At 38.1% G+C, this 13,430-nt stretch overlaps 1 protein-coding gene across 1 annotated transcript in view; it reads right to left on the reverse strand.

The window, feature by feature from the left end:
- Positions 1–4,475: 4,475 nt before the first annotated feature.
- Positions 4,476–13,430, reverse strand: part of LOC121293726 (SEC14-like protein 1) — a 51,694-nt gene continuing 42,739 nt past the window's right edge. The window contains exons 10-16 of the mRNA XM_041216944.1: positions 9,534–9,604; positions 9,215–9,386; positions 8,980–9,114; positions 7,615–7,749; positions 7,201–7,452; positions 6,830–7,008; positions 4,476–5,448 (exon numbers count right to left, since the gene is read on the reverse strand). Of these exons, the coding sequence (XP_041072878.1) occupies positions 5,343–5,448; positions 6,830–7,008; positions 7,201–7,452; positions 7,615–7,749; positions 8,980–9,114; positions 9,215–9,386; positions 9,534–9,604 (1,050 nt within the window). The 3' untranslated portion in view covers positions 4,476–5,342. The remainder of the gene's footprint in view (positions 5,449–6,829; positions 7,009–7,200; positions 7,453–7,614; positions 7,750–8,979; positions 9,115–9,214; positions 9,387–9,533; positions 9,605–13,430) is intronic.

Here is a 13,430-nt window from a genome sequence, read left to right on the forward strand (position 1 = left end):
GACAGGCGGATGGAGGGATGAAAGGGTGGAGGAATGGATAGATGAATGGATGGTAGGAGGGTTGGATGGACAGATGGAGGGATAGATGGACAGTTGGAGGATTGGATGGAGTGCAGGATGAAGGGATGGACATAAAGAAAAAAAAGCTGGTATAGATCAATTAAGACAAGCAAGGCAAGCAATACCTATACAGCAGAGTTTGAACATGGTGGAACTTGTGGAGGGTAGACAATGGGGAACTACAAAGGGGACTATTAGAGCAGTTGAGTCTGAAGGTGATGAAAGCATGTTTAAGGTATCAGCATTGGAAGTGGGGCTGGAGGTAGGAAATATTGCAGAAATGGCAGTAAAGGGTCTTGATGATGAGTAGCATATGGGCTCAAACATGAAGGTACCAGATTGTGCCTGAAGCCTACAGAACTGTACCCAGGCACAAATCAGTGTGTGCAGGAGTTGAAAACTAATGGGGAAAAATGTCCTGACTATGCTCTTCTAAAATCATCTAAAAGGTTTGACTCATCACGTTCTATTTATAGTTGTGAAAATGGAAACAGGTAATTGTATTGTAAATTAAAAGAGCATGCATGTGACAGAAGTGAAACCAATTGTACAAAACTTGTTCAAGAGCTTTATATTGTGTCACTAACAACACAAATAAGCCAGTCAGCAAGAAACACAGTAAAGGAAATCTTAATCTAAAGTAGATTGAAAAGTCACAAGCAATTAACAGCAGGAGCTGGTAGAACATCCAGCATCTAATATGGGGCCACTTTTATCTCCAGGTTGATATCACAGATCCTTGTATAAGTTAACTCCAGGAAAACCACACAAAATGCCAATTCCTGTTAAGTGTAATATTGCTTTGAGAATTCACATTATTCTAATCCAAATAGCTACTGGCATTTCATATATTTTGGAGACCTTAATTTTTGCTTTTAATAAAATGTTGAGAGTAGGCACAATACCATTTCAATGGCAGTTTAGAAATAAATGAAGTTCAGTCTGTAGTGATATAATTAGAAATTTAACAATTCAACGGATTAATTTGACGCTGATGAACTGTGATTTTAGCAATTAAATTAAGTAGGCTCAAACAGATGATGTGCTTTAATACAATGAGATGTAAATTTATTGTGCCCAGGTAAATGTGACCAAATTGGAAGGTCATAATGATCTGCATTTGAATGAAAATCTGCCACGTGACATTGCTCAGATATGTGACACTTCAAGACTTATTATTGTACCACAATCGATTAGGTTGCAAAGATAATTAAATACAATACAAACTAAATTAAATTTTCCACTTTTTCCCACCTGTTTGGTTTTTAGATCATTCAGTATGTTGGCATTGTCTCGCCAATCTCTATTCTATTTCTTACCACAGTATAACCCTCTATTGTCCACACTACTTTGAACAAACTCAAGGTTGATCTCCCAGACCCTGTATGAAGTTACTGTGTGAAGATAAACTAAAAGCAGGGTCTCAACCACTCAAATTCATAATTATTTAAATGAGCTGTTTCTGTACTTTATGGTAATCATACCCAGGACAAATTGTTCTTTTTCAGATGTTGCCAGACCTGTTTATTATTGCCATCTTCTTTAACTTACCTATATGAAGAAAAAAGTCTTAATATTATGACAGGCAGAAAATATTAATTGTCTTTATATGACCATTTTGCCCATAGCAGGTGTGGTATTTATAATTATTTGGGTATAAATGTTCCTTGTGCACCTTTACCTAAATGTTTACTGAAGCGCTGGCACTTGGATCATAGCAGAACTCCAAAACATAACCACTGTAACAACCAGAATGTCTGAGAATAAGTCATGAAGGTAATATAACACATTTAAAAACACATTTTAAGTTAACTTATTCCACTGTTTGCAACCCATCAGACCTTACAGATTGTCTCCTGCTTCCAGACTCTTATGAACATGGCTGACGCACAAACTGGCCTGCCTTGGTGCATCAAGACAAATGAGTTGCCTCCAGGGGTGCAACTCACACCTAGAGTTTGTCTAAACAAATGAGGCCAGCACACCAATTGGCAATTTTCCATGTTCCTGTCACCAGGACTCATAAGGCATGTGCAATGTGCTCAGCACCTGAATCACATCGATTCACTGCAATCCAATTTCTGTGCCTCTAACTCCTAAGCAAAAGCAAAAGTAGTGCTTCAAATTCAGAGTTGTAACATTTGCTCAGTAACCACTTTTCTGTAGAATTTATCTATTAACTGAAACACAGATTAACACCATGGTACTAAAAGCAGCACATCATCGACAGTGCTATCGAGCAGCAATAACCTGCTCACCAGAGTTAACATTTCAAATCCATATGACTTCTTCAGAGCTGCTGACTTGAAACATTAATTCTGTTTCTCTCTCCACAGGTGCTGCCAGACCTGCTGAGTCTTTCCAACATTCCCTGTTTTTATTTCAGATTTCCAGCATTCACAGTGCTTTGCTTTTATATCAGATTATCTGGTCATTTTATTTAAATTGCTGCGTGCAAATCAGCTGTTGCATTTGCCTAGAAAACAATGATACACTTCAAAAAAATTACACATTAGCAGTGAAATACTCTGGCATATTCTGAGAACCTGAAAGTTACGAGAAAAAACAGTTTTTGTTTATTAAAGGAGCATTAAAGCAGTACGTCCTGAAACTGGAGAATAGGAAGGAAAAATAGCATGTGCGACAACTTCTGTTTCAGGCATTTGACCAAGACCCACCTGCTTGGCAAACTTCTTTCACTTGCTTTTCTGCAAACTCCATGCAACATGTTTCCAAATATAACTTTGGCTTCAATTAGACATAGATCATAGCTCATCCTTGTTTGGCAAAATGTGTTTTGCCTGCCAAATCTGTGACCAGAAATCTGCAGGAAGTGCAAGCTTGAAGCTGTAAACCCATGTGATATATGCAAACTCTGTCCAATATCTCTCTGTGCTTTACCAAGATGAGCTTAAAATATAACTTTCAAAGGTGGAAATTGAATAAAGCCTGGAGTTCACCTCAGCCCAGTGTTCCTGCTGCATGAGACAATTAACTTATATGCAGACACAAATTTGACCTTTTTTATCTTGATGTCTAGCCAGAAAAATTTCGCCAGTTTTTACACCTGAATCAGGACTTACCAACCAATTCATAGCTTTCTTGGTTGATTATTCCATTCCTCCAAGATGCACTTCTATTATTCGAAGAAATATAGCACCATCTGGTGGTCATTCATAAACAGCACAAAAGAATCTAACTACTTCCATCCACTTCAACTTACAGCAAAATATAGCCAAGTGGTTATGGTACTGGGTTTGTAACCCCAAGATCAAGAGTTCAAATCTCACAATGGCAAACTATGAAACAATGTAACTTCATCTGAAACAGATGGAAACGGATTTACTCAAAAGAGTATCAAGAGTTCAAATCTCACAATGGCAAACTATGAAACAATGTAAATTCATCTGAAACAGATGGAAACAGGTTTGTACTCGAAAGAGTTATAGCAAAATATGTGGTTGTTGATGTTCAATGGATCATTATGCCTTCATTAGCAGAGCTTCTGACAATGAGATGTATTTAGCAATCTCCTCTAGAATTTCTTCCTGCCAATCATAATATTGGCAGCTGGTAAGGGTATTACACTCCAGCAGATTGTATACCTATAGAAGCATAAACTTTTTCCAATAAATTTGATTTAAAGGTCTGCCTTGAGTAGAGGTCAGTTTTTAAAAGAACAATGAAAATACATAACTAGCAACACATTGGCGAAGTTACTGCATACTATCTGCAAGCATTCTGTTATACCAGAAGAGAAATCCTCTGCTGCTTTTGGATTTTATGGTATCCTCCAATGACTCGAGCTCTCCTTGGGTCCATTCACATGTTCGCATGATCTATTCTCACGATTGCGGTTTTTATTTAACAACTGCTCCTGTTTATCACTCTCGGACTCTTTTCTGTTGTCATCTCTCCTTTCACTTCTGCACTCTGAGGTACACTGATCTACAAATTCCCTACCCCAACCCTTCAGTACTCCTTGGCCTTCCTGCTTTCTTGTTGCCATCCCAGGCTTGCAAGTCTCTCCATGGCCACCCCCTCTATCTCTGTATTCTCCTCCAGCCTTGCAAACTTCTGAGATATCTGCATTCTTCTTATTCTGATCTCTTGTGCACCCCCAATTTTAATTGCTCCACAATTGGTGGTCATGCCTTCACATGTTGTTGAATACCCTCCCTACACCTCTCATCCTCACTTTCCTCCTTTAAGCCACTCCTTAAAACCTTCTACCTCTTTGACTTAATATCTCCTTTCTGTGGCTGGGAGTCATACTTTGTTTTATAATTCCCAAGCACCTTGGAATCTTTCATTACATTAACTTATATTTATATGGCACCTTTAATGAAAAATTGCAGTTGTACAAGAATCTGAACCACTACAAATGGTAACACAAAATAAGACAAACATTAGGATTTCAGTTTAGAAGTTTATTATTTAAAAAGAGACTGTTTAAAGGATATTTGAATGATTTATTACCAACCCAGTGGTAACAAGTATTGCTCCATAAACAAAGATTGATATGCAATGTACAAGTAGACACAACAAGAATATTAACACAATGATTTTGTTTCATGAGAACATTATTGGTTTCAGGACATTAAACACAGTAACCAAATTGTAGAAAGATGTCTTATACAGTTAAAGAGCAACTCCTTAACAAAGATGAAATGTTTAGCTATAACTACATTCAAGTAGGTTGTGACAATGGGTTTCAAAACTAAAGTGTGCGACCTCATGCTTCCAAGCAATTATTTGTCTGGTTCAAGTGCAAAAGACACACTTTTTATGTCTAGCATGTGCTTGTAATAACTTTTTTTCCCATTTATACAACGTTCTTTTCCTTTAACTGTCAAATTCAGAATATTTGTTTCTTCGACTGTGTGCTTTTTTTCAATGCATTGTAACAACAATTTCAAGAATCTAGGAAAGGTTTGGTGACATTTCCAGGACAGGTAGGATTTAAAGTACAGTACTATCTTTAAAACATATTACAGTCTGTTAAAAAATACAGTCCTGTAAACATTTACACCTTCATGACATTTGGCTAAAATATGAATTAGTACATTATTTTAAAAATCTTGATTGCAAACTATGGGTGCACTCTGATACATAAGTGAAGGAGAAATCGAAAGATACAAAGAAACTGAACTGATTGTACTTGTTGCACTAGTAACGTCAAATACGCATTGTTTGTTGCTGCACCATCATTCCAATCAGCTGCCACCAAAAAAATTGTCCTGTTTTTACACTTGTATTTTAATTGCAGGCATTCTGAATCACTACCTGGAGATCATAGAGCTGGAGTGTGACTGGCTGGATGATGTTGTAGTGGCACTGAGCTGTGAGAAGCCACTATGGCTAGATTCGAGGCTAGTCATGGACCCCCTAAAATAAAAATAGCATGTGTTTTTGGGGTTTCGATGCAATATAAATATTCATTTACATGAAATAATTTGAAGATTTGTTTGGAAGCTGTTTATTGGGAATCTTTCCTTTGGTATCCACACTATTTTAGTATTTTTTGGATGAAAACATAGAATTTTACAGCACCAAAGCAGCATCAACTGGCCTTTGCACTTACTTATACTGGCTCCCTGAAAGAGCTGTCCACTTAGTCCTATCCCCCTGTCCTTTACCATACACAAATTATAGCTTCTTACAACGCTTTAGTTTTTTAAAAAAAAACACACCTCTTTCTACAACAGCTTAAGTAGTTTCTCCCCATTAATAATTTTGATATACTTCGCAATTTTGAACTACTGCATCAGATCTAACCTACCAACGAAGGGAGTCAGAAACCATCTTAAATACTGGTCCATCACTATCTAAAAACTGATTTAAAAAAATTGGTATTAAAATGGCAACTGGTCAGTTGGTGTAATTATCCTGTTTTTTTTACCTCGCTTCTCATCTTTTTTGAATGTAAAATTCATAACCATATTCCTTAGAGTAGCTGAAACACTTTTGGTTACATCAACATGTACCTAAAATATCACCTTCATTTGGACCGGTTTCGTAGGACCACAACATCTAAACTTTTAATTAAGGTTATTTCAAAATTGATTTTGTTTTTTTTGATTCAGTGTTGTCATATGATTAAGGAACCACTTTTTTTATAATAGCAGGCCACACAATAGAACCCAAGATTGCAGGAGACTTGCCAAAACATTGACTTAACACCAGCACTTGTGGAAAGTGCAACTCAACAATTTTCCAACGTATAACTTGCAAAATGGAACTCAAGCTTCTTTTCCTTCCTTTGTTAAAATAAACAAAGGACAAACAAGTCAAATTGTATCTATGGAAAATTACAACTTTTTTAACCATAGTAAACTGAATTACCATCAGTTTTAAACACTATATAATTTTAAACATCCCCAAACATCTCACTGAACCGACTCAATGGAATTGCGAGATATGGGTTCCTGCTGCAATTCCTTGTACTTAAGCTTCAAATCCATTCAGACAAAGATATTGGGGGAGGGGGGGGGGGGGGGGTACAGTGGAGGGGTTATGAGCAGAAGTAAGGATCTGTAGTGCATCTGTGCAATTCTCAACAGTCTTAGAGGAGAAGTCTGGGAGTAAATCACAGCCTGCTCTAAATATCAGGGATTAGTGTATGGTGTGGAAAATACACTGACAGATTTGAATTGAAGAATAAATAGATTCAACCATATTCAGTGAAGACTAATTGCCTCTAGTTCTCATCTGAGCACGGTTCTGACATCATACTGAATTCTCAACACAATAGTTTTATACGTCGTACCTGAAATCATCCGATCCTATGACCTCAGTGTAATACATAACTTTACACTTATGGGAAGAAACCTGTAATGTTGCCAGCACATCATCTACACGAGGCAGGTTAGTTGTAGCACAGGAAGGCATACTGTGAAATTTCCACTGTAGGATATAAAAACCAGGCCATCTTGTTACATGTGAACCCTATGGATAACACAGAAGATAAAAACAGAATTGATTTTAAAAATATGCAAACACCAATTAACCTGAACATTACAGCAAAGATGAACCTTTAGAATGCTTCATAATGGATTACTTTGACTGGGCACCACAACTAAAATTACATCATGTAACACTGGCCTTACTGTGTTGGTTTCTGATCATTACAAAACTGACCTGTACACTTTCTCCTTCTTTGCAGATGAGTGGTGGCTCCACCATACTATAGTCTTTTCCTAGTAGCCATGATTTATCTATAAGCTGCACATTATTTCCTCCAGGACATGTTATCCCATGTGCTCCAAGGGTGTCCTTTTTGGGAAGCTGAGGTGCTCGTTTTGAATGGTAGATGTTGAAAGCGATATCACCTTTCACCACATCAAAATCCCAGGTTATCACAGAAGATGCTTCCACCATTTCAATTAATATCTGGATGCACATACAGCAAAATATAATACAATCAGTATATTAATAAAATGTTTACTTTTTCATCTTAACTATCAGGGCACATAGAAGTTAATTTGTATATGTACAAACATTAAATTAAGGACTTGAAATTAAGAACAGCTAAAGAGATAGCACAAATTTTACCTCATGAGGTGAACCTTTGAAAACACTTGCTGACTGATAAATAGTTTCAGTCAATAACCTGATGTCATCATTGTCAAGTTCCTCTGCTGTTCTATACATTGATTTGGGGATTAGACCTCCCTCTGGAACCTCACACTAAAAAGTGAAACAAAAACATCATTAAATAAGATTTTTAAATCATGCACAATTCTCAAAGGGTATTTTTATAACCTAAACGACTAGCAAGTAGATAACTGGGCTCTGGAGGTCATTATGCTTCTAAGTAACTAAGTAACAAATGATGCCTATTGAAAAATATAAATAACACAGTAACAATGCACTTTGCTAAAATAGTAGATTATGGGTATATGACAATAATTATCCACATGTCAAGTTCTCAGTCTTAGCTGTGCTGTTGGAAAAGCTACCTTCCCTCCATGCAGGAGAGCTTTTCTTTAACTGGGTGTGACAAGGGAGTACATAATGTTGGAAATTCAAGACGGCAAAGGGACAGTAAACATATAAGTGCCTCTGATACAAATGACACTCAGGATCAAACTAGTGCTGACATTTGATTGTCATACTATAGAGTGCTATAGAATAACATCACGCCCCTTTGGATCTGCCTTGTATATACCCATACCCCAAACATTTCTTCATGGTTTGGGTCAAAACATCTCAAGAGCAAAAATTAAACAGACTTGCAGAGTAGCCCCCTCAAAGAAATAATACTGCCTTATAATGAACAATAGTAACATTAGTCCTTCATATTTATATACATAAACATCAGATTGTAACCAGTTCTTTTAGGAATCAAAGCCATAGACAGAGATATAGAACAAGCATTTTGATTGGGTTACTTGATGTTACAAATCTGCCTGAAAGGCAGTGAGGGGCAAGACTGCTCAATCCTCTGCAGCCTGTACATTAAATATTTAACTTGCGTTCACAGATAGGCAGTTACTATTTAGAAAGAGTGAAACAAGAACTTTAAACAAAGCAAGCTGCATTTTCCTTTTGATCAAAATGGAAACACAATACATAAACAGAATATGTGATTGGCTACAGTTCACAATTATAAACAGCAGCATAATTTATGATAATTTACCTATTCTACCAACTCAAAAACATACCTGTACAATCAAGCCCTTCAGGTGCCAATGCAAGATGCTAGGAATGCTTGAAATACCTATTACATAATTCTGGATCCAATCAGTTCCAAAAGATAACACCCTAAATTAGAATTCCTTCTTCAAAATATTATTTAATTTAATTAACATTTAGTTTTCCTTTTGTTGAAGCACCAGAGACTGCATATTTCTTGTCATATTCAATTGTTGGCATTAGAAAATGACTCCAAAAATCAACTTGTGTACATATTCTTACCACACATTCTCCTCCAAGGAAATCAGGGATCACTTCTTTGTCTATGTAATCAACCAGTCCTCCAGGCCCCTGGTAATCATTTCCAGCATAGATTAGGAATTTTTTTCTTGTATTGTCATCAATGAAAGGACTGACCTAGAATCAAAAAAAGGACATTAAATCATAATTTAGAATGCAAGGTGTCTTATAAGCGAAACAATTTACAATTCGTTTCTTAGACACTGCGACAACTTACCAACGTCCAAAGTACTGGAAACACTCTAGGTGCTCTAAGGATCAATAGTCGCCCCAATGTTTCTGGATAGTTAGCTTCAACAACCTCAATGATTCTCAAAAGTGCCTTAACACCAGGTCGCCAAAGGTGTCTCATATTCAAGCCTTCTAAATCCACCAAGCATGTCCATGAACTATTTAATAAAAGTAAACAATTAAGAAAAACGGCAATTTGAGGCTTTGATAAAGTTAAAGAGCTGTAATATATACATGAAACAGTTCTTTTGTGCAGTGCCAGCCTTCGAGTACTTTGTACTAGTTAAGATGGAGCTTGTGGTTACCTGATTGGTCTTCCAAACACTTTGGTGTTTTCTTCACATCGTCTTAATCCTTCTTCATTGATAGACAGAACCTGATTTAGAACAAAAATACTAGAGGGTAAACTTATTTATCCTAATTTCAAAAACTTCTGCATATTTGTTGAATTGATATTTTAATTGTAAATACCCCCCATGTAAGAGGTTCTTACTAAAAAAATGCTATTTCTTTTTGCCCTCATTCAACACCTTGAGCCTGTTCCTGTCATTCAGTTAGATCACAGCAGATGGCAATTTCACCTACTTGACTTGGTCTTATAATTTTTAACACCCTTGCCTAATAAAAATCTAGTCAATTTGAATGTTTCAATTGACCTAGCCTCAAAAGTTTTTTGGGAAAAGGGAGTTTCAGAATTCCACTACCTTTGAGAAAGTGCTTCCTGACCACTTCAGAATGGTCTCGCTCCAAACTTTAATGTTATGTCCCCCTTGTTCTAGACTCCCCACCCATCCCCTGAAAGTTTCTCTCTATCTTCCTATTAATTCCCATGATGATTTTAAACACCTCAATTAGGTCACCCCTTAATCTTCTATATTTAAGTGAAGACAAACATAGCCTACGCAACCTGTTCGCATAATTTATTCCTTTCAGCCCCAATATCATTCTGGTGAATCTGCATTGCACCCCCTCTATGGCTAATATATATCCTTCCCGAGGAACCCCGAACTGAATGCAGTATTCCAAATGGGATCTAACTCTGGCTCTGTATAGCTGCAACATAACATCCACCCTTTTGGCAGGGGTGGATTTGAACATGGTGACTGTAACATCGCTATATTGTCATGCTCGACTATCTTTTCGATGGCATTATATCGTGGGTCTTTTCTGATGAACTGTGGTTTATTCACATCTCTGAGGGCTGTCCAGTAGGATTAATCACTACTAATTTGACTTGTTGTACAGATTTGTCCTTTGGATTTAAAAACCACTGATGACTAATCACCTTTACCGGCAAAGTAATTGAAACTGACAATAGCAATATTGACATAGACAAAGACATGGATGGATCTACCCCGCAGTTCCGATCAACTGCAAAAAATTGTTTTCATTCTTCTCGTTGGACTAGGCATTAGGGATTATTGTTCAAGAAATTCTTCAGTCGCTGGCTACTCTCTTTCAAAACTCAACCTGTCGTTTGAAGAACATCTTTGATGTACCATTTTGACAGTTGAACTGTCAGATTTATCTGCATTGATTGCTAAGGGACTCATCCACAGGAAGCAATAGATGTCTTGGCTCCGGCAATAATTATTTTAGTAGATATTGAAAATATTTAATACTTTTTGAAAATACGCACCCCATTGTTCTGCACATCAAATTGCCAACTTCCATTCACCTGTCTCAGCACCTGGTCTTCAATTCATCGTCGGTTTAAGGCAGGAGATTAGTCAGATCAGCAATGATATTACTGAACGAAGAAGCAGGCACAAAAGGGACGAGTGGCCTATTCTTGCTCCTAGTTCATATGTTCGTATGTTCTCTACATCATTTAATTTTGAATATAGTTTTTTTCCAATGCGTTTGTTCCTCTCTGCTCTGCATGCATTTCAAAGTTTAGCTATCTTGAACTAATTTGTAACTTTGCTGTTCAGAGATTTGCTTCTCTTTCACCAATCTGCGCATGTTTTGGCGACTGCTTTGAAACTGAGCCCATCACTTCTCACCACCCTGCCCCCTCCCCAACCCTGTCTCCCCTTACCACTAACATTTATTCTTCATTTTCTCTGCCCAAGGTAATCCACCTTGACAAATGCCAATTCTTCAATTCTCATTGCCTTTGCTGCTCCATTGCTGCCATTCCAGGCTGGAGGCTCTTATTCCACAGATTCCTTTTTGGTGCCCTCAGAAAGGCTCCGAGGCACCTGTTGCTACGTCCTGACCAGCAGCAACCCCAATTACCTCAATATTCTCTCCCACCCTTCCTGACCTGCATGTCTGCTGGAGGCTAATTTTGCCAAACTACATCCTGCCCTTCTCATCAATCCCAACTTTGACCCTGTGGGCTCTGCTTACAGACTGGTTATTACTGGTCTCCTCCACATCTCCCTTTAGTATGTTCACTTGCTAATAAAGCCGTCTATAAGCTTATTATGGATACTCAGATTGAGGTTAAGACCTTGACAGAGACATAGCTGAGGAGTAATGGCACCATATCCCTTTAATGAAGCTTCCCCAGCTGGCTATACTTTCCATAGCTTGCAGTTCAAACCATTGTAACCCTTATTTCTGGAACACATCTTGGCCTGTCCCCTGCTCTTCTGCCAACTTCTTTAAGCATCTCATTTCATTCTACTCTTCACACCTTTCATTAAAACTTCTTATTCTGTATCACCCACCCAAATTTCTCAGATATTTTCTCTGCTTTCTTCTCTCTGCCTCTGCACTGAGTGACGAGTCATCCTTGGCAATTTCCACATTTCCATTTCTCTTCACTGAATTTACTGCTCTTTCCTCACAAAATCTCTTCCTTCATATAAACTGTCCTACCCATATACATGGCCGCCCTCTTGATCAAATCATCTCACGCAGTCTCACTACCCTGATCATTACTATCACCATTACGAAAACTTTGATCATTTCCTTGTATTGTTCTCTACCCACATTCCCCTTTTCCCTCTCAAGTCCGCTTCTCCCTTTGTCTGTCTCTGTTTAAAAAAAAGTTTCCCTCGAGTCATTTACCACTGCACTCAAATTCCCAATCATCTATCCTCTGGCCTTCAATTCATCATGATACCACAGCTGTTACTGTTTCGTTAAATCATACCCTCTCTATCACAGTTGATGCCCTTGTCCCCACTAGAACTACTACAGTTTCTCACCTTAATCGATCTCCTGGTATGCATACTCTCTTAAATGCAAGGGACACAAACTTGAACGTCTTTGGCAACTGGTTTAACCATGCTAATCACTTAAAACATTACTGGGAAATGCTCTGCATCACTAAAACTGATCATTATTCAAAGATCCAAGAAAAGCCACAATCCATCTACTGAAACCACCCGTTCCCTTTCTCCTCCATCCTCACCCCTAACAAGTTCAAGGAATTTGAACTTTTCTGTTTAATAGATCAAGACCATCCATTCAGCTGCTTCATTGCCTTTCTCTAGCCCACCGTTTGAACCTCCTCTATGGTTCCACCCTGCCCTGACCCTGAATTTGCATCTTTCTCTAGTTTCTCTCTTATCTCTCATCATATCCCCTGAGCTCAGCTTGTCGATGAGATCCACTTCTTGCTCCCTAGAACTTATTTCTAATAAATTGTTGCCAATTCAGTTCCCTTCCTGGCTCCCATATTAGCTGATTTTATTAACAGTTCCCTCTCCTCAGGTACTGTGCCCATCTCCTTCAAAACAGCTGCAAGTAACAATCAAAAGATCAATTCTAACTACTCACCACCTCAAACTTCTCCTTCCTCGCCAAAGTCTTTGAGCGTGTTAACACCTCCCTAACTCATGCAATCGTTTTTGGTCCGCATCACAGAGATTCCATTCCCTTGCTACCAACTCCAACCCCGTAGCAACCCTGAGGCTGACTCAGTGTTTGCAATCTTGGTGCTATATTTGCCCCTAAGACAAGGTTCCAACCAGACATTCACTAAGAACACCTATTTCTGTCTCCGTATTATCACCCGGCTCCACGCTACCACAGCTCATCTGCTGCTGAAACCTTCATTTACGTCTTTGTTATCTTTTGAGTTGATTACAATGCATTCCTGGCTGGCCTCCCATGTTTTATTCTCTGTAAAGTTGAGGGCTTTCAAAACTCCACTCCCCATACCCTAATTCAAGTCCTGCTCACCCTTGTGCTCCCTGACCTACATTGGCTCCAGGTCAATCAAAATCTCAACATCAAAAAAAATC

This window comes from Carcharodon carcharias, chromosome 22 (genome assembly GCF_017639515.1).
Source record: "Carcharodon carcharias isolate sCarCar2 chromosome 22, sCarCar2.pri, whole genome shotgun sequence".
NCBI classification, from domain to species: Eukaryota; Metazoa; Chordata; class Chondrichthyes; order Lamniformes; family Lamnidae; genus Carcharodon; species Carcharodon carcharias.